General features: G+C 41.1%; 2 protein-coding genes across 2 annotated transcripts; both read left to right on the forward strand.

The window, feature by feature from the left end:
• The first annotated feature begins 7552 nt into the window (after window positions 1–7552).
• On the forward strand, window positions 7553–11469 carry LOC119198620 (B-cell receptor CD22-like). Its single transcript, XM_037456006.2, has 7 exons — window positions 7553–7580; window positions 8435–8510; window positions 9844–10149; window positions 10243–10503; window positions 10598–10682; window positions 10780–10819; window positions 10917–11469. The coding sequence occupies exons 2-7, from the start codon at window positions 8447–8449 to the stop codon at window positions 11139–11141; spliced, it is 981 nt and encodes a 326-aa protein (XP_037311903.2). The 5' UTR covers window positions 7553–7580; window positions 8435–8446; the 3' UTR covers window positions 11142–11469.
• Window positions 11470–16820: 5351 nt separating this feature from the next.
• pigm (phosphatidylinositol glycan anchor biosynthesis, class M) lies at window positions 16821–19998 on the forward strand. The gene is made up of 8 exons (XM_037456012.2): window positions 16821–17253; window positions 17550–17723; window positions 17814–17934; window positions 18031–18265; window positions 18382–18485; window positions 18734–18888; window positions 19171–19272; window positions 19365–19998. Exons 1-8 carry the CDS (start codon window positions 17083–17085, stop codon window positions 19530–19532), a joined length of 1230 nt encoding a protein of 409 aa, XP_037311909.2. The 5' UTR covers window positions 16821–17082; the 3' UTR covers window positions 19533–19998.
• Window positions 19999–22621: the final 2623 nt, after the last annotated feature.

The following is a 22621-nucleotide window of genomic DNA, read 5'->3' on the forward strand; positions in this document are numbered from 1 at the left end:
GGCTCATATATGGTATTTTCAGAGGCTTTTATTTTGGACTGGTACAACAGAATGTCCTCGGTATCACCAAGTGACACCCTGGGGATGTGTACTATACAGCTGAAGTGGAATTACTGTGTAACTATTTTAGTTACTTTTTATTTATAACCTGAAATTGACCAAAAGTAGTCTTGTGATAGATTTTGAAGGAAACCATTTAGCTAATTTATGGTATTTTGAGATGCTTTAATTTTGGAATGGTAGATCAAAATGTCCTGGTTATATGTTGAAATGAAAGGCCAAAGACCATAATAATGTCAAAGGTAAAGTTTGCACCACTGACTTGCGACCGCTTCGCCTGACGGACGCAGGCGCCGCATTTGTAAGCGTTCGGCCAGTGCCCTGACGTGCAAGGAGTAGCGAGGACCCGTCCAATGGGGTCTGCAAAACAGAAATAAATCCTGCTTTCCAGTGTTGGGAAAGTTCACTTTCTACATGAACTAGTTTAAAGTTCAGTTCACAGTTTCAACTAGTTCAGTTCTTTTTTTTCCATACGTTGCTGCGAGCTATTATTTTTCAAAATTATTGCCACAGCCCATATAGAACCACAGACAGCAATTATTTGATCAGTTTCAACACTGAAGCTATGCATCAGATTTCATCTTCATATCCAATTTTGAATCCTTATCCAACCAGGGTTTACATTAGCATTGAGGGGACATTGTTGCTTTAATGTTGCTGTCCATTCACTCCACACTAGCAGCAGCTGCAGCGTTCACCCCTACAGTACATTCTCTAACACGTGCTGCTTGAATGGTCTTTTTTAAATAAGGAATAAAAACAGGACAGTTATCATTAAGGTGCAAATGTTTGCAAAGAAAGGTCAGATTCCTCCCATCCTCACCGACCTTGTCAGTAACTTCATAAAACTCTTTTAAATTATTATACGCCGCCTCTTTGCTACACGCAGCTGTCGCCTCCATGCATTTCTTTTTTTTGATGACGCATGCGCGGTGCGACACTGGTGGCTGGTGTTGCCAGATTGGGTGTTTTTTCCGCTACTTATTAAGGCGCGTTTACGGTGTGTTTTCTATAGAAATCTGGCACCCCATTGAACGATGTTAACCTGAAAGAACGCGCCGTTCATAAACACCAGAATGAACGAGTTCACAGTAACGTTCATGGGGCATTAACAGGGCTGGACTGGTAATCTGGCATACCGGGCAAATGCCCGATGATCCGACGCACTTGGGGGCCGGTCGATAGGCCTATACAATTTTTTTTTTTTTTGCTTTCGACCAGCCCATAAAGCAGGGACAGCGGCCCATTGGTTCATTTTTCATACTGACACTGGGCTGGCCCAATCATCTCTTAGCAGGCTTCACCCTTCCCTCTCCGTGTGTCAGTCAGATGCATTCAGTGGCTCAGAGCCAGAAAGAAATCTGTGGATTAGGATGGAGAAACAAAAACGTAAGCAAGGGTGGTGCGGAGAAATTGCGGTATGTAACCGACATGTTTAGGAATCAGGAATCAGGAATCAGGAAACGTTTATTGCCATAATATGTTGGACATACATGGAAATTGTCTTGTTGGTGGTGCATGACAGAAGACAGTACAACAATGACGACATAGTGCAGCAATAAGATAAAAATAAAAGTATAATAAAATATATACTATGGGTTAGTACGCTAAAGCTATGGGTTAGTACGTACTGCCGAAGGGAAGAAACTGTTAGTGTGGCGGGAGGTCTTAGTCCTGATGGACCTCAGCCTCCTGCCAGATGGAAGGGGCACAAACAATTCATGTCCAGGGTGGGAGGGGTCGGCTACAATCCTACTGGCCCGCTTCAAAGTCCTGGAAGCGAACAAGTCCTGGAGAGACGGCAGATTGCAGCCAATCACCCTCTCTGCAGAGTGGATGACACGCTGCAGCCTGCCCTTGTCCTTGGCTGTGGCTGCAGCGTACCACACGGTGATGGAGGAGCAGAGGATGGACTCGATGAAGGCCGTGTAGAAGTGCACCATCATCGTCTATGGCAGGTTGAATTTCTTCAGCTGCCTCAGGAAGAACATCCTCTGCTGAGCCTTTTTTATACCAATGACACATTAGTGAATTAGAATTATTTACACACAACAGAGACAAACACTCTCCCGTCCATCCAAAAAGGCCAGAAGCCAGAGAACAATAAGTTATTCCTCCCTCTACAGAATCATACACTTGTATGGGTGAAGTAACTTCTTTCTAAATGCATCTCATACTAATTCTGTCCTCTGATTCCAGTGTCTTCATTGTGTGATCTTGCTCTTCTGACATTCATTCCTTAAGGATCTATAGATGTACGAATAACCTTGTGTGACGACCCTCTCCGCCTCCGGCTGGTGTACCTGCAGGTGGGTGTGGCAGAGGGTTGTCAGGGAAGTAGGAACACCTAAGGTAATCAGCAGCACCGGCAACACATGCACTCTGATAAAGGGCCCTCTGGTCCTAGTTGCTCTCTCTCTCTGCCTTGAGACACCCAGCTTGATATTTAAAAGAGTATAGTTTGTTCTGACACAATACAACACCGCACACACAAGTCATTGACTGGTTGGAGTGTGACATGCAGTTTCCCGTGAGATTTAATGAGGGGACATTTGCTTTAAGAAAGCTGTCTTTTGTTGTCGCTGCAGCTTTGACTTAAGCAGCAAACCCTTTGGCCCTTATGTCGACCGTCTCATTTGTTGCTAATTGTAACTTGGTGAGGAACAGGTCCCCTCTCCAACTGGCAGAAGCATGGCATATATAGACCTCAGGAGAGCCACCGGGCCCAGGTGCTCTCCATTAGCCATCAGGACAATGCCCCACCCAGGCTCACCTGTAGGGAGACAGTTAGGTAGGCACCATCCACTCCTCATTATGTGTGTGGGGCATCACACTATCTAACACAGATAATCACTTCTGCAAACATTAGTGACGCAGCATTTGTTAGGGGAAAGTTTGCAAAATACTGACAAATCAAACTGAGCCTGCTTCTCCACTTTGACTGGTCACTTATGTTTTATAATGTAGTAAACCAGCTTGTCACCATGGGTTTCATGGGATTATTGTACTCACTGTGCTGGTGTTTTTATTTGGTACGCACCGCGAACAGAGTCTTAATTCAGCTGCACATAAAGAATTCATTCATCCAGCTCACAGACCGGTCTGTATTGGTAAAATAAGGGTTTTGCTGATGAGCTATTCAACCAAAAAGTCTGAATCTGTGAATTACTTCACCAAACTATGAACAAGCCTGCGCATGTATATATTAATTTTTAAAATTATATTAATTTTTGTGTGGAAATGGGCTTCATAGTTGTGGGAATGCATAACTCTCAACAGGTCAAGACATCCAGCCAATCCAAATACAGGTGTTTTTAACCAATTAGATGTAGAGATACAATGCAGACTGGGTCCGCCCCCTTTTTTAAAGAAAATATTGACGCGAGCGAGGATATTCAAGTCTTTAGCTCGCTCAAGACTGATTTTACTCGCGTATGTCTGATTTCCATGCGCTCCTGGATTTTGACATTGATTTGCCTGCATAGCCTCCAGTGGCGGCTGGTGGATTTCTCTTTTGGTAGGGCCAGCCAATCGGTTTCAACAAACATCCCAGTATGATTCAATGCAAAAAAAGGTATCAAACATGCATTGTTACTTTGCAGTTAAATATTTAACATAACAAGGACATCTTATTCAAACAATTCAGTGTTTTATATAATATATATATATATATATATATATATATATATATATATATATATATAAAACGTCTCAACAAAGATGCAGGGTAGGGCGGCGAAGGGCGAGCCCAAATCTTAATGTATTTTAAGACGCTGAAATGATAATGTCATTCATTAACTTCATCAGTAATTGGCTAACTCCTTCTTTCTTTGAAACAGAACGTGCAGGCAAAGCATATCTTTTGCGCAGGTGTCTTAATTTACAAATAATGCGGTTTGATGAATGTTTAATATATATATATATATATATATATATATATATATATATATATATATATATATATATATATGTTTTCTTTTATTTTATGGACTCAAGTTAGGGCCACGCCCCATTGCCCCCTATGGACCAGCCGCCACTGATAATTAGCACAGAAGCTGGTCCAGGAAGTGATGCGAGCCCGGCCCCTATACCGACTGATATCAAACCTTACTATTACCATTCGGCCACACAACGTCCTGTACTGCAATGTTTTTAAAATGTCCTTAAATTTTTTACGATTTACTAAATACAGTCAAGTCATGCTTGTTTCAGCACTAAAGTGAACAGGAGCTAAACACAGAGAACTCCTGCTGCACACAGAACAACGTGGTTATGGAGAAGCTGTGGTTTTACCGTTAATTAGGTTCCTTTTTTATTAAAAAAAATGTTGAAGCACATTCTGTTAGGGACCTGGGGCCTGTTTCAATAAGGAGGTTCAACCAACTCTGAGTTAAAACTTGAACTCTGAGTTGACTTACCCTGAGATGGGAAACTCTGAGTTTTCGGTTACAGAACAGCTGAAATGAGTTAGTTCAATCAACTCTGAGTTGACCTACTCTGAGTTAAGCGCGTGCACCACAACTATAAAAAGCCATTATCAATGGAGCGCAGATATTACGAGTCACCATGGCAACAGCGCCAGACAAAAAGAGGTCTTCATATTTTTCACCAGCAGAACTGGATGTGCTTATGCAAGCATATGGAGAGTACGAACATATATTTTAAAAAAAAGCAACACGGCTGCAGCGGCGAAGGACAGAGAGTTAGCTTGGGAGAAAATAGCTGCTCGAGTCAATGCGTAAGTTTACATTTGAATTACTGTTATACAGTGTTGTGTGTAATTAATTTCTATGTAATCTAAAAACTGTAATTTAATTCCGTAATTTAAAGTAAAATCTGATGTAATTGCATTAAATGCTGCATAAACTATAAAGCAATTCTGTATAAAACAATAGTGGATTTAACATCAAATTTTAAAAGATATATTTTTTCAAGAATAATTCATGCAATTGTATAATGTTTATTTGAAAGCATTAAAAGTGCAGTTTCTTGTCTCTCCTTGTATTGTTCAAGTGGTTGAAGTTGATATGGGATTTAGAAAGTAATTAGTAATAAGTAGACCAATACTTTCTAGAGATAGTCATTATTACATTAATCTAATTACACTGTTGAAGAAGCCAGTTGTAGTTAGTAATATAAGTGACTTGCCCAACTGTTATAATATCAGAAGTGAAACTGGAAGAAGAGTGTGTTATTCAACCTAATTTTAATTTTCATGTAGGTGCAATCTTGCACATTATTACTGTGGATGGACCTCCTGTTGACATAGTCCGCTTCATTTTCGGAAGGTGCAATGATGGGAATATGTGTGCCATCAATGCATCCAACCACATTCGGAAATCCTAAAAGGAATTCTATTATTAGTTTACTTCCAGGGGTCGCAGCAATATGCTCTTAACTGAACGTCATTTATCAGGTTAGCCTCATTTAAACCGATTTATACATCACTGACCTGCAATCCTGTGAAACTCCTCTTTGATGGCTTTCACGGGTTTGTGCCCAGGAAACAGCACAAAAATTTGGAGAAAGCGCTTAAGAGCGAGGCACACTTTCCATACAACTCTGCAAACAGTAGCCTTACTGATATGTTCTGCATCCCCAATGTTATACAGAAAACTACCATTTGCAAAGAAACGTAATGCAACGCAAAGCATCTGCTCGGATGTTAGAGCACGGCCGCGATGTCTGATGTTTCTGATGTAAGGATGGATGAGATTATGGATGTATCTTATTGACTGTAAAGAAAAACGGTACCGCTCAAATAAAAATGAATATGGATATGACAAAAAATCCACTCTGGGTCTCAAAATCCTCTCCCGACGTAAATGCAACTCCCTACGGATTAATGCAGCCTCTTCATCCACAGGATCGTCCATAAAAGGACATGCCATTTCATTCACTTGATTTGATGCGCTCTGCGTGACTGAAATGTGCGCAATGAATGAATACCGAAAGAATGAATGAGGTGATTAAATACCACTTCCTCTTTAAAAAAGGGGAGGAGACGAAATAAACTCTGGGTTTCCCGAAGAAAACCTGCTCCCGACCAGGTTAGGTTCACAGAGTAAGTTGCCATGGTAACTGACTCTGAGTATAAGTTACCTCTCTTTCTGAAACAGGCTTGACTTACTCTGCTTTCTCAGGTTTAACATACCTCCCATTCTGAAACAGAAAACTCAGAGTTTCCCTCATTTCAGGGTTAACATACTCAGAGTTTTCACTTAACCTCCTTTCTGAAACAGGCCCCTGATCTGCATATCTGTTGTGTTTTTTCGCCCTGTCTGTGTTTTTGTTCTGTTTTGTCAATCTAGCTTCCACCTCAGGGTCCCGCCTTCGGCCCCGCCCCTCTCTCTCAGCTCACCTGTGGCTCATTGCAGAAATCACCTGTGGCAGGTGTGAAGGCTTCAGTGCTCCCAGGGCCATCATCAGTTGATCCCAGTTCACAGGCTGGTCTCAGGTGTGGTTTCGTTTGTACGTTTTTTGATTTTTGGGTCCTGGGTCCTTCAGTGCCAGAACCACGGAGTACCAGGGAGTACATGTTTGTACGAGACATTTGATTATGGTGTCGGACGTCGAGTGTTTCAACATAGTTTCCCTGCTCTTGTTTAGAAAAGGTGATGTTCCCAATCAAAAACATCAATAGAATCACAATTTGATGACAATTGATTGGGTTGTTCATGTATTTTAGATATAAACATTTAATTAAAGCTAAACAATTACTGTTGATAATTTTGCCGCCCAGATGTGTACTACATAAAACCTTTTACTGTTTAAAAGATGTAACAAAACCCCACAAACAGCATGACATGAAATATAAAATCCATCAACTGACAAAAAGATGAACAGCAAAAACCTTGTGATGGGGCCCAACAGCCAACAGCTGAGTGGCTTCCTTTACACCAGTTAGATTTACATTTAAATACACAAATAACGCCAACGTCACCACCAGGAAACTCGCTCACAGCTACAAGCAGCACCTGTCACTCATCCTGTCATTAAAATACATTGTGTTGAGATGTTGTCTCTGGGTCATTGTTAAGTTTTCATTTGAACCTCTGAAGATCTGAAAGTAATTAGTAGAAATGTATTTGGCTACACTGAAAACCAGCAAGACATGGACCCAAAACACATGTCCAGTTTGCTTTTATTAAAGAACTTTTTCAATAAAAAGAAAATCAGATTTCAAAATAAAAAAAATTCAATGCATTCACAAGGTCCACGTAAAGTTATATCTGCATGTAATCAAGGATAGAAGATGATTTCTTTTCATTTTATTTAATCATTGGCTGAGGAATTATTGGACGTTGTGGTATTTTTTCACAGTTTTGTAGTTGTTTCAGTACAATTGTGTGAATTATTGTTTTATTTGCCATTCACAGGATTACCAGCAGTGATATATTTCGATCCACCCCCCAGTTCCTCCTCCTTCCTCTCACAGAGCATCTTGTTCAGAGACCTGTGACTTCTGCATTTAACTTGTCAGACAGCAGACTGCACTGAAGAAGAAACACTCACTCAATGTAAGTTAATGGCAGCTTAAATCTTACTAATAATTTTTGTAGCACATAGCAGGAAGACAGAATTTGCAAGATTTAAATAGTTATTAGGGATTAAGAGGAAGTAGAAACTTTGAATGAGGAAATGTTTTGGCCTTCGTGGTGATTGCTTTATTTAAAGTTTAAATTGTAATAACACAAATAGTGTGTGAGGTTCATTGGTCCTGTAATGCAGAGCAACAGAGACTCAGAGTTATTTACAGTAACTGTTGGAGCCATTCTGAATACTGCAATGGGATGGCGCTGTTTTTGCCACCAGCCTATTTAACACCAGGGCTAATTAGTACAGGTGTGGCGCACAGCGAGGCAGATAACTTTTGACCGTGAGGCACGGCGGATTGTGAACCAAATTGTTTGTTTTTCTTTTCGTTATATAAATAAATGGATTGACATATCCGACGTTAAGTTAAGAAGTTTGAAAGTAAGTTATTTTTAGTTTAAGACACAAACAGCACGCCGGAAACCACGAGTACAAAACAACTTAAATGTGCGCCAACAGTAACTAAACTCAAGTCACTGTTACATTATTATTATTGTGATGTGTGTGATACATAAAGATTACATAGACTCACAGATATGAGCAGTTAAGGGGAGAACGCTGCTAAAACAAAGAGCTGCACTTGATCTAATTGTCCCTCTGTTATGGATGTGGCTTCTTTGGTAAGAGGGAGACATTCATAGTTTGATTCTCATCCAACACTCAGAGTCGTACTCATTCCCAGACTTGTGAGCTGTGGTCTCTTCACACACAGGAGCTTGTGGTTGTACACAGCATGTTGAACGCTTCCTAGAACACTGATGTTGTGTTTGTGAATCAGGTGGTGAGTGTCATGGCAGACCAGTCTGTTAGGATGGTGACAGCCATCGTGTTGCAGAGTGTCTTCTTCCTCTCAGGTGAGCTTTATATTTCACTTCAATCATTTACTGTTTGGAAAATATAATTTCAACCTAAATTCATGTGAATGTTACAATGTGTGTTTTCCTCCTGAGCTCTTTCATCACGGAGACCAAACTGACGTAGTTATTTGGAGACAGAGACGGGTTTGGTCCCACTGGGCTCGGCCTTGTGGGGGATAGTTGTAAAACCAAAAAGATGAATCAACACAAACTGTTCAGGGAAAAAAAGAACACACAACGCTAAACATTACTGCTGAAGTAGATTTCTCTTTGTGTTCATGTCATTGTTGTGTTTTTACACATTTGAATCAACACTGTTAATCATTAGTTTGTTTCACAGGTGATTCTGCTGATTGTCCTGACTATACAGCTCTATTCTTTACTGCACCAAAAGAGATGGAAGCACTGACTGGATCTTGTTTGAAAATTCTGTGTAACTTCAGAGTTAAATCAGGGTCAGAATTCAACAGCGCAAAAGAAATCTTTGGAGTGTGGATTAAAACTGACTACACACTTTCAGATAATGTGATTTCCAACAGTAGTGGGACAGTTACCACATATCCCATGAATTTTACTGGAAACTTGAGTCAGAAAGACTGCACCACTTTATTTTCCAGTTTACAGACAACATACACAGACACATACTACTTGAGGGTTGTGAACTGGCCATATCGAGCAACAGCTATTTGTGATTCTCTTCAAATAAAAGTTAAAGGTAAGAGACTTTTTTTCCTTTTTATAAAGCGATTTCTGATGTCATTATTTAGAATTAAAACAGAAAAAACTAGAACCAAACTTTTAATGTGAACATAAATTCATAGTGACACCAACCATGGAATGAACTGTTTACACTTCCAGGATATGAATGGATTTTTTTACTTCTATTAATAATCCCACGAGAAAGCTGCCTGTACGTGACGACCTTTGCATTTAACGCTTGAAAAGGGGGAGTCTCAAATGCTCATTTTTTTCTGACTATTTACCACCAGCGTTACTAATCACTAATTAGTGAAAATGAACTCTTTTTTTTACATATCAGTTCATATTTTGGACATGGTGTTTTCTCTGTTTGCTTCATTATGAGGTTGAGGTTTTTATTTAATTAAGCAGTGTAAGAAATTCAGAAGAGAAATGTTGATGACTCTGTTAAAAATTAGGAAAATGCCCCAAACAAACACAATATTTAATGAACAAAAAATATTATTATATTAACAATAACATAATAATATATTGATCTCACATGTAGAAGAGTACTTTTATCATAGACTGTAGACTTAAGTCGTGTTGCTCTTTTTTCAGTGTACAAACTGTATTTGACTTGAAACCACAGATTCTCCTCCAAAGCCCAGCATTGAGATCCCAGGTGATCTGAAGGAGAAGGAGTCTGTCTCTATAAGCTGCTCAGCTTCCACTCCCTGTCCACACTCTCCTCCTCAACTCACCTGGAACCTCCAACCAGACTCTCACAACATGACAGAGGAAAACACTGATGGCACCTTCACAACTAAAATCCAGAGGAAGATCACTCTGTCACATGAACATGATGGATTCATCATCACCTGTTCTGCCAGATATCCTGTGAATGAAGGAAAAGGTGTGAAGACGTCAGAGGAGACAAAGACTCTCAGTGTTTCATGTGAGTGTTTGTTCTTTGATCCTGTCAGCATACCATGATTCATGTGTTGACACAATGTCAGCTGCATCAAGTTTAATGTCACATTTTCCTCAGATGCTCCCAAGGACACCTCAGCATCCATCCGTCCATCAGGTCTGGTGTCAGCAGGTAGCTGGGTGAACCTGACCTGCTCCAGCAGAGCCAAGCCTCCTGTGAGCCGCTTCACCTGGTTCAAGACCAGCAGAGATGGACCAATCAATGTATCTGAAGGAGCCTTTTACAGCTTTAATGTCACTGATGGAGGAGTTTATTACTGTGTGGCTACCAATCAGCTTGGTAATCAAACATCCTCAGAGATCCATCTGAGTATTACAGGTAACTAATAAAGGAACTTCAGCAATCAATATTGTTACATTTCCATAGTGTCTTCATTTAGTCACTTCTGTTGTTTTTTTCATCTTGTCTTGAGGTGGAGTTAATGATCTACTATTGGGATCAGTTCTTGGAGGAATCATTGGGATCATCGTGCTCATCGTCCTGGTTGTCTTTGTTTGGTCAGTAGCATAATTAAAGAATTAAATAATGTGTCTCCTATGAAATGTAGTCTTTTTTTGGTACTCTGTGTATTAGACCCAACGTTTTGTCTTGCAGCCGTTTGAAGTCACCACATCCAACTGCACATCAGAGTCAGGTGAAACACACCAGACAACTTGGTGGTTTTGTAATTATTTGGAAGCATACAGCTTTCACAATCACTTCCTTTTGGCTTCATTTATACTTTTATGCAGAATCAAACTGTTGGAGAGACAGTGACAACAGAAGAAGAAGGCGTCCACTATGGAGAGATTAACTTCTCGAGGCTCGGACCTGGACCGTCCTCTGTCCCTGAGCAGGACAGTGGACAGCAGCAGGACACGCTGTATGCGCAGGTCAAAGTGTCCCAGGCAGCAGACAACGTCACACGGACTGCTGACGTCCCCGAGGATCTCTACGCTCAAGTGAAGACAACATGAGCCTTTTTCTCTGGTTACATTTGTGTTGGATTCTTCACATGCTTTTTACAAACATAACAAAAAACGAGCTTCATCTGTTGATTTATGGAGAAAAATAACCGTGAGAAAATGTCATCTTTACTGTTCACAGTTAAAGGGGAACTTCAAACCTCCACAGCCTTTATACTTTTAACACAGTGAGGTTTGTGTTTATCAGATCAGTACAAATTAAAGTCCCATGGCTCTAAATAGAGAAGTATTCTAAAAGACAGCGCTCTTTATATGTCAACATGTACAATGATAAGATTTGACCTTTTTGATGTTTGTGGAATTTTTACTTTGTTGTATTTTCAAAGTTTCTTTATTGAGCTATTCAGTTCTTTTACATCAACCACGTTTTATTGTACTTTTTCCTCTTCAAAATCATTTACTGCATATGTATTCATTGCAATGTAATAAAAACCATATACACAACTTAATCCCACTAGCATTATATGTTCCATAATTTCACATGTCTGTAAACAGCTTTTGAAAATCTTTCTACTTAAATCACAAACATTACAGCAGTGGCAGAACGAATTATATGTAACAATTGTGTGTAAAACTGTCTGACTTTTCAAAAGATAATCTTTGGATTTCAGCCTGAAAACATTAGCATAAGGTAAACTGTGTTATCTTATGATGAACTGTGATGATTTATGTTGTGTGTTGTAATTAAGTGTACTGGTTATAAGATGAAGACAAACTATCCATGCTGTTATAATTACTTGTTGAGGCATAAAGCCAAAGGTATCTACATTGAATGTATTGGCATGTAAGGGAGATCCGTTTCCGGTTGCAGCAGCAGACTCACATGTGGATGTGAAGGGGACAAAGCAGGAGGAGACATGTTTGAAGGAGAAGCCGATAACATTCAAATGCACCCAAAAGACACACCCTGAGTTTTCAAAGAATAAAACTGGAAAAGAATTTTCCAGCAGCCACTTTGATAAGTCGCATTAGACTTTCTTCTTTTTCCTGAAATATTTCACTATTCACATTGTATTTCACTTTGTAACTGTATTGCTTATCACTTTTGTTAGTTATTAAATACTTTTAGATTTTTAAATTTGAGCCAGTTGACTCTTTTAATTCATTGATTCTGGCCGGCACTAGAAAAAAGGAGTGTGACCTCCCTCGAGGGCCCTCAGCCCCCCTGACAAGAGCTGTGGGTGTCCACGGTTCAGTGGTGTACGTAAGGAAGAAGCTTGGAAATAACATTCAGTAGAAGATGAAGCCTGTGAATGTTTTCTAGATCACAATAACATGCGACTTATTGATAATAAAGAGGACTTAGCGTGAACACCAACACTCACTAACTAAATCTCCATATAAAATGTGGATGAGAGCAGACAAAGGGAAATACATAATACATGTTGTATTGCATTCATGTTGAATCGTTTACCAAATAGAAGGAGTAAAAAGACTTATATCTTGTTTGTAGGGCAGGACTCCTGTTGTGTCCGTGGGAGCCGTCCACTCAGCACATTGCTCTACCTCACTGGTTACTTGTAGAATTCAATAAAAAACACTTGAGACATCTCATAGAACACTTTTGTTTGTGGAGATTTCTTTGGTTCGACTTCATGTCGAGTTTATGTGAAGCTTTTGAAGTGGTAAATCGGCTACAGGTGTCATAAAATCGTGGATTAAATTGCCGTAAACCCTTTGGATCTGTCACCCAGCAGGCACACCAGTCATGTGGATTACTGCTTTCACCACACATACAAGGTTGTGGTGATCATGAAACACAACAATTGGATGCATGTAGCAAATTAAACGCTATTCTTGACATTCATCCTGTAAGTGGCACCAGAGGCTCTATGTTTTTACAACAGCTTAATCTGTTTCAAACAGAATGCTGAGGGCACTCATCTGTCCACAACATTTATACAACATTTACTGTGTCACAGGTTCGGGCTGGTGCAGGTCGAAGAAGGCAGGACTCAAACGCAGGATTCAACGTTTACAGAAGGTGCTCTTTATTCACCAAACAAAACCTAGACGTGCTCCAACGACGAGTGACGTAAGACAATGACGCGACAAGGGACAACAGGCACACGGGGCTTAAATACACAAGGGAGGTGCAGGTGATTGGACACAGGTGGAAACACTCAGGCAATCACAGGACAAGGCAGGAAGTGAAGTTAACCCAAGACCACAAGGAACATGAAACTTCAAACTAAAACAGGAAGAGAGACCAAACCGTGACATACTGAAGCCAAGACATTTTATAATGCTTCTTCCTTCTTCATAAGCTTTGAGAGTAGAGCTGGATGCTTCTCTGGGCAGAACAGGTGGCCGACAGGTAGTCTCTCTCAACAAACAGGGATCGTCCAGCAGGAGCCATCGACCCTCAGAAGGCCTACGACTTCCAGAAGCAGAACACCAACAACATCAACAGTCCCTACGACTACTCCTCCATCATGCACTATGGAAGAACTGCCTTTTCTATTCTATTAGTGACTCCCATCACTCCCATCCCCAACGCCCAGATCAGCCAGAGGAAGGGCATGTCCTACTGGGAAACCAAGAGAATCAACCTGCTTGATGGGTGAATAAAGATAAAGCTTCCAATCCATTCAGATCCAATTTCCAGTAATTTTTCCAGTAATCTCTACTTCATCGAAAACAACAAGAACCTTTGATTATTAGCAACTAGATGTCACTTGCTATGACAGTATTCTGTCCCTCATGTCTACAATACCTGTAATAATGACCACAAACCTACTAAGATTAAAGTTTAATAGTAGCATTTGTCCGTCTACATTTGCTCTTGTGTTTCCTCCTCTGATTCAGCCATTTGTCCTTCTTCCTTTCCCTCCATAGCTTTTGATTAATCAAGACTTTGTGATGTCCCACCAATAATTTCATCACTGAGTTCAAAGGTCAAAATGAAGACAATTTACACAAATAGCCCATTCAGAGATCTGGTGAGTTGGTTGAGAACGAAGTTTGTAGCAAAGATTTTCATCTTAAATTCAAGGACTATGTTGGGCCCTACACAGGAATATAATTTACTTTCCTATTACATTTAGAGAAGTATCTTTCAAACAAAGAGTAAGGATTCACCTGACTAGTGTTAATGTACAAATTGAAACATAAGTCTGGAATATAAACTAAACAAGGAAGCCAAAGCATTAAGTAACATCCCCCCCCCCCTCCACCCGCAACCATCTGTAAAAATGTAATGTGTGACATATGCTTGCAATGAGATTTGTCATTTGTGAGTCCAGTTTTAAGATGTAGTGATAACGGACTTCCTCATTTACAACACTGCCTGTATTTCTGCACTATTTAGTCACAAAGGTATTGTGTAACCAAGCTGGACCGCACTTGTTTAACAGCAAGTTCACATGCCTTCGTCTGTCAGGTGGTTAGTTGGAGTCATGCTATAGTAGTAAACTAATTTCCTCATTGGTCTTTATTTTTTCTATTCCTGGGCTCATTTGGTGGGGAAACATTTGACTAAAGTCTGCGTTTTGTTGCATTCAAATTATTATACATTTTATCCCTGGTGGGCCAATGGGGTGTTGGGATGGTCCAGTAGGGGCCCACCTCCATCACCACCCCGCCCTCCCGCTGACTATATTCTGAGCTTCACAGATCACGTTAACTTTACTCTCACGGTTAAGGCAAGAAATCACTGATTGAGGTTTATACTACTTCTCACGAGCTGAAATCACATTAATGGTTTTTATCTTCTTTATTGATGGAAACTCTTCCGTCACTTTGTTGTAGGTTTCCGGCTCGCGGTAGTTATATCCGGCCTGTGAGTAAATTTCATATGTCTATCATAATGTGTGGAGGAAGGTGAATCAAAATATTAAGAAATCTTCCTTAAGGCTCTGTAGATATACGTATAACCTTCTGATACTAGCCCATAAAAAAAGCATATTTTGACTATACCTGGAGTGTTGCAAAAGCCAGTATTATTTTATTCCATGTGTCCATTCAGGCAAATGGATGTATCAAAATGTTATTAAAAACACAACATATGCAACGTAACATATGTCTTTGTAATCATCCAAATAATGTTAAGTGTAGGTATTTGTGAGGATATTTTTCCAAGTAGGCCATTGACTGGTCAGAATGTGACATGCAGTTTCCCGTGAGATTTAATGAGGGGAAATTTACTTTAAAAGACAGAGAAATCTATTTCAACACATAACCAGGACATTCTGATCTACCATTCCAAAATTAAAGCCCCTCAAAATACCATAAATGAGCTAAATGGTTTCCTTCAAAATCTTTCACAAGACTACTTGTTACGTCCGGCTGCTGTTTGTGTTTTCTCCTCCCCATGTCGTTGTTCTTCACAGGTGTGGTGAGTTGCTGCTGACGATGCGGGCGTGGCCAGGTGTTTCTCCAGCCAATCCAGCGCGGCTCTACTCTATAAAATGTTTGTTTGTGAGAGCTTGCGGAAAGGTCGTGTTGGGAGAGAAAGAGAGAGACTTTCAGAGAGACTTAGAAATATATGTTGTTTGTTAAAACTGTGGTATGTTGTACACCCAGGTCTGTGTTTCATGTACTTACCCCACGAGCGCTGTGGAGCAGGGCTAGGTAAGATATCCTGTAGTCTACATACACCCGTAGGAAAATCCTCTGTTAGACACACTAGGTCAGAAGCCAGTGGCTGTCGCCCAGTGTATTGTGATGGGTTAGATTGTGGTAGGTAGGTTTAGAGGAATAGGGAAGCTCAGGGTTCTTTTTTTGTCTCTTTGCTTTGACAGACCGCTGGCACCGCCCTACTCCACAGGCCTTGTTCCCTGTTAGCCCTCCTATCCCCTGTCTACCTATTTGTATGGTTTGTATTGTCATTTTTCATGATCATTGTGTGGAAAATAAACCCACCATTCCGTACTCTGTTGTGGCAGCGTGTGTTAATTGTGGTAGCGTCGTGGTGCATAGTGTACAGGTTACCGCATCCAACGGGCGTGGTCTTGGGTAGTTACGCCCTCCTCCTCTCCCGAGCCGGGGTGGAGGCGTAACACTGCGTTTGGTCAATTTCAGGTTATAAATAAATGTAAAAATAGTTACACAGTAATTCCACTTCAAGCAGAGAGTACACCATGACAGAATCACCATGGTGTGACTTGGTGATACCCAGGACATTCTGTTGTACCAAAATAAAAGCCTGAAAATACCATATATGAGCCCATTTCTTTCGAAATCTTTCACAAGACTACTTTTGGTCAATTTCAGGTAATAAATAAAAGGTAACAAAAAATAGTTACACAGTAATTCCACTTCAGCTTTATAGCACTCATCAGGATGTGACTTGACTATGTCATCTTTAATTTGTGAGTCATTTGTGGGGTATGATTTATTTGTGCTAATGTTGAGATATATTTGGATAAGTAAATTATTTCTAGGTATTTCAGAGAATTCTGGTTCTAGTTTAAGTTCAATTTCTCTCAATAATTCTAGAAGTGTACAAAGTCAAGATTAGTGTTTTTTGAAGATTTGGTTTTTATCCTGCATATCTACCAAATTATTTGGTATGTTCATTGATTCTGAAAAGGAGTTGGGCTGGGGCAATTAAACAAATCAAGATATCATCGGCATACAAATCTGTCCGAACTTGGACAGGGTACTGCAATATACTGTACACACTGTAAATGCATCTTACTCCAGCACAGCAGGTGGTGCTGATGAGTCGGTTTGTTTGTGCCAAGAGTAGAAAGCAAAGAAGAAGAAATCAGCACTTGCACCTCCTGATAACTTCCTAGTTGTCATGTTTGAGTTTTTTTAAACGAGTCGCTTATTAAAAACTCATCACGACTCTATTGCCATACATCGTAGCGGATAATGAAATGAGGGAAACCTATTCTTTGGCTAAAGTATTCCGGCTGAAAGACGACAAACTAGCATAGTTAGCTCCCAGAGCTAACAGGTTAAGTTACCTGCTGAGTGGTTGGTGATGGAGAGGCTAATATCCAAGCTCACCGAAAAGCATGTGCTGTTCACGGCTTCCTTCGCGATACGACTGGCCCTGGTCGCTTATGGAGACTACCAGGATAGGACCATGGTGGTGAAGTACACTGACATTGACTACCATGTTTTCACAGATGCTGCAAGATTTATCACTGAGGTACTGGCTGTCTTATATATAAATAATACGTTGTTATGTTTACTCTCTTAAATGTATTTAGGAAACTTGATATATTGTCAACATTACAGATCAAACTCCCTCACATGACACTTTAAATAAATAAGCTCCACCAACTACCACTTAAAGTACTACTTATTGCATATTAACGCCTAATAAACAATCCTTTAACACTGACTGGGGCCATTCTGCATGATGAGTACTTTTGATACTTCAAGCACACTCTGTTGCTCATTCTTCTGAGTGCTGTACTAAGTATTTTCAATGTGGGAACTTAGGGACAGTCCCCCTACAACCGATCAACGTACCGCTACACCCCTCTGCTGGCCTGGCTGCTCACCCCGAACGTCTTCCTCAGCATGGTGTTTGGCAAGGTCCTCTTCGTTGTGTGTGACGTGCTGTCGGGACTGCTCATCTACAGAATCCTCCGGCTGAGAGGTCTGAACGCTGAGGTACGTTAGTGTCCTGTGGAACAACAGTGTCAACAAACTTTCCTGGAAATTCTCATTTTGGATAAAGTGTTTTTGGTGTTTTATGTTCAGACTGCACGGCGGGTTTGTTCTCTGTGGCTGCTCAACCCACTGCCCATGGGAGTGTCCAGCCGAGGGAATGCGGAGGCAATACTGGCAGCTCTGGTGCTGGGGACATTGCTCTGTATGGAAGGTGAGAGGGAGCTTTTGAGGTTCAAAATGATATATTTTCCGCTCTGTAAAATAGTTTTTTGTGATGTTGATACCTTTTTTTTTTCCTCCGTTCTAGCCCGGCACCTGATGTGGGCAGGCGTGCTCTATGGTTTGTCAGTGCATATGAAGATCTACCCTGTTACGTATGCTTTGCCCATCGCTCTATCGCTGCGCACAGCGGAGACCACGTCCGAGAAGGGCTGGAGGCGGTTGATTAGGTTTACAGGAAGCTTCCTCAACAGGGAGCTGCTGCTCTTTACATGTGTGGCCGGAGGAGTTTTCTGCTCGCTCACAGCCCTCTTCTACTACATGTGAGAAGCTGCACACCGTGTCAAAGTATTCCTAATATGACTTACTTAATATCAGCCTTTGTGCATCATCCCATAGCTAAAGAAATGCACATAATACTCCTTTTCTGAATTGCCAGGTATGGATGGGAGTTCCTTCATGAGACCTACTTCTACCATCTGATCAGAAGGGACATCAGACACAATTTCTCTCCATACTTCTATATGCTCTACCTCACCACAGGTACTCGCCGCTCTGTCCCGTCATAGCCTCATAGTGTGTGACGTCTTGCTGCAGGCAGAGCTACAGAACCGACCAGCATCAACTTTTAGCTCATGTGCAGAAGTCAGCAGCAATTAAGTGGTTGTTTATCTAATCTGTTTAAAAAAATATATATATTTTAGAATTGTTTTCCTTGGGTCTGTTTTAAATTGGGAGCGTAAAGAGATGAAGCCGCTTCCTCAGCCCGGCCGAATTCTTTGTTGGTGCAGACAGCAGGTGGAGCCAGTGGCTTGGCCTGGCAGCATTCCTGCCTCAGCTCGTCCTGCTGCTGGTAGCTTCATGGTCCTTTCACTCTGATCTGGCCTTCTGCTGCTTCCTGCACACCGCCATCTTTGTCTCCTTCAACAAAGTCTGCACTTCACAGGTACCTCAGTCACCCCCTCCCACTTCTGAAGTTTAAACGCATTTTCAGGATTGAGAAAAATAAAATTGGGTTGTTTGTTTGGGGCTGTAGAATCCAATTACAAAGAGATCCTAGATTTCCTAAAAGTACAACAAACAAAGGAAGGCTCCATTTATAGACTTTCTCTCTTCCACTCTCTATAGTGAAAGTTATTGTACCTAATGCGGGTGGAGGGGCTCTTTTCAGACCAGAGTGTTTGTTTCATGTGACGTGTCTGAGGTGTCGTTTGTTATCCTTCCATAGTACTTCCTGTGGTACCTGTGTCTTCTCCCTCTGGTCATCCCTCACCTGAGTCTGTCGCTGAAACAGGGAGTGGGACTGCTCTTGCTCTGGTTTGCCGGACAGGTAATACAATTTAACGTATTTGGGGTTTGCAAAATGTTTGCAAAATGTAACTTGTATGAAGATCCTATTATTTTTGTTCTCTCCACCATCAGGGCATCTGGTTGGGCCCAGCCTACTTTCTGGAGTTTGAGGGCTACAACACCTTCCTGTTGATCTGGCTGGCTGGATTACTCTTCTTGATCATCAATTCCTTCATCTTGATTCAGATCATCGGCCATTACAAACCGAAGCAAACTCCACAGAGACTGAAGGCTGAGTGACATTCCAGTCCTTTTAGCTGAAGATGACGGACTATCAATGTTAGAAAATAAAGTCTATATTTTGTTTATTCCCCCGTTTCTTTGCTACTTCTTGTAACTTAAAAAATGTTAGGACTGAACAGATACATACAGTGCTATTATCTGAGCGGCTAAGTCCACTATTTCATTTCAGGCATTCAGAGTTAAAACCAACACTTACATCTTCTATGAGACACATAGGGCCAAAAACCGCTGCTGTACTGCTTCTCTTAAACTTTGAAGTATTTCCTTCCTACTGTGGCTACACCACATGATAAAAGCAGATGTTTTACATTCACTGTTTAGGGCAAAATACCAACCGTAGATCAGAGAGCATGCACAGCCCCTGCACAGTTTAACAACCACCACGTTAAACAGCTCTGCACCAAAATACTTAACACACCCGTCAGAAGTTGCTAGTTGCTGTTGTCTGTGCCATTTTGGGACTGGGATGCACTTCCAAAAAAAGAAATGGACAGATGTACAGCTAGTTTGAGCGTCTATTTCGGATCAGATTTCCTTTTACCAGTTTTGTGAAAGGAAATAATAATATCTGGACATTAGTCTACCTAATTGGGACCATGTCATAGTCAGGAGAAATTTACATTACATTACATTACATGTATACCATTTTATTTTGTTACATTGTGGGACAACCAATGACTAGACAGTGATCAGTAATTATCAATCCGTCCACACAAAGATACAGAATCACGCCGACCTGTTACAGCTGCTTACATTGTCATTTGTGCATTTCTTACACTGCTTCAAAGTTCCTGCCATGCGATGTGATTTTATAAAGACTTTAGTCCTCCTCAGTTGCAGTTTGCTGTTGTGACCAGTAGGTCGAAGCATTGACCATCATAAGAGGCGGCTTAAACGTCTATCTCCCAGTAACCCTTCCAGATTAATCAGGCAACTGGAGCATGAACAAAACCCAAAACAGACAGTGCTGGCAGTGGCTCCATAATCTCACTGTACGCTTCGCCCTAATCTCACCCGGGAATTATTAGAGCATTCCCTGGCTCTGTAGGTTCAGATCATGTTCTCTGGCCTTGCCGCGTAGGATTTAATATGGGAGTGCATAATGATAATAAAGTATGTATTTGCGATTGCATGTGAGTTACGCAGAAGACTGGTTAGTGGTGTTCCTGAGACACTCCTGCAAAGCTCTTTGTGTGTCTGTGGAAGAGAAGAAGCAGGCTTCCTTGCTTTTTGTGTATGTGATAACATTTGTCTCTGACTCACAGTCAGCTGTGGCCTGCATATCTAGTTTATGAATCACCAGGTTGCACTCGGTAACCTTTCAACTGGCAGGTCTCCCATGAACACCCTCACATTCAGCACTTTCTTTCTAAATCCCCAGGACTGGAATTGTTGAATGTTCTATCCATCATCTATGATTATTCCTCTTCGTATCTGAACCAGCCACCCACAAACAAAAATTGAGGCTACTTAAAATGTAGGTAGTGTTTTTAATTAGGAGCTAAAGGACATAAATGAAGCATCTACATTGTCAGATAGTATATGTGCTGCATAGTGGATAGGTGGTTGATAGGATAAATGAAGAGTAATGGATACATGTTTGAAATGGAGTAGTAAAGGTAAGATGAAATCACTAAAGGTAGGATAACCAATTTAAATCATTGGCTAAAATATATGTTAGTTATTTGGCTTTTCCATTAAGTTGCAACATTTCAGATTAAATATCCAAGCTAAAAGTAGAAGTACATTAAAGCGTCCAGCTTTCATCAGGAATCAGGAATCGTTTATTGCCATCATATGTCAGACATACGTGGAATTTGACTTGGCGGTTGCTGCTTGACTGCAGACAGTAAGACAATGACAACAGACAACGTAGTGCCGGAATAAGATAAGAAATATATTCTATGGGTTAGTACGCTAAAGCTATGGGTTAGTAAGTTAAGAAATAAGATACAATTCAAAATAAAGATAATGTGCACCAGCTAAACAGAAAGTGACAAGTGAAAGTAACAAAGTGTATGTACATGTATAGAGAGTGAAGAGTCAGTCAGAGGGTTCTGTTGATGAGCCGGACTGCCGAAGGGAAGAAACTGTTAGTGTGGCGGGAGGTCTTAGTCCTGATGGACCTCAGCCTCGATCCTGCCAGATGGAAGGGGCACAAACAGTTCATGTCCGGGGTGGGAGGGGTCGGCTACAATCTTTCTGGCCCGGTTCAAGGTCCTGGAAGCGAACAAGTCCTGAAGGGACGGCAGATTGCAGCCAATCACCCTCTCTGCAGAGCGGATGACACGCACACATGTGTAAGCAATGGCAGATTAAATTATTTGGAACATGACCGAGGGATTGAAAGGGTACTTGAATTCATCTGACAGGGCTGTGGAGATAGAAGAGACGATAAAGGTTTGACACCCATAAAGCTTTGAGAGAGCTAAAGGCATTGAGCATTCAGGCGAGGTGCTGCTTATTGTTCATTTTCTAATTGTAGTTAGGAAGCAGGAAGAAAGCAGACTGTGAGGGTTAGGGGCGTTGGATTGCGTGACTTCCATCCACATGCTTACTCGTATGTGTTTATGTGTGCGTGATGATGTGTGTGCATAAGTGTATGTACATGCGTGTCTGTGACATACCCCTTAAGGATTAACCTTGTAATCACAGGGGGATGTGGGGAGAGGAGATGTGGACATTGTGTCTATGTAAATGCATTAATGCATCAGCCTATGTGAGTGCGTATTGGTGTGTGTGTGTGTGACCAATTAGGGCAAACAAAGAGTGGGCTGCGAACAGTCACGCAAACTTGCATGGTATAGGGTTATAGGCCTTAGTCTTCACGCACACTCCCCCCCCCCCCCCCCCCCCCTTCTCACCTCCCCCCCTTACAGCTGTCCACAAGCATCAGACACTTTTCTTACACTACAGTTGTCGCAAGCAGTCTCTGCTCTCTCTTGATTGGACGTGCTCTCTGAATTGTTTTCTCCTTTTTGTCTCTTCAAGCTAACTTTTCTTTTCTCACCTCTAGGTTTTGTCTCTCCCACCTTTTATTCTGCCTGTCTGTACTTCTTTGCCATTCTCACCCCTTTTCCTGTACA

Source organism: Pungitius pungitius, chromosome 19, assembly GCF_949316345.1.
Source record: "Pungitius pungitius chromosome 19, fPunPun2.1, whole genome shotgun sequence".
NCBI lineage: Eukaryota > Metazoa > Chordata > Actinopteri > Perciformes > Gasterosteidae > Pungitius > Pungitius pungitius.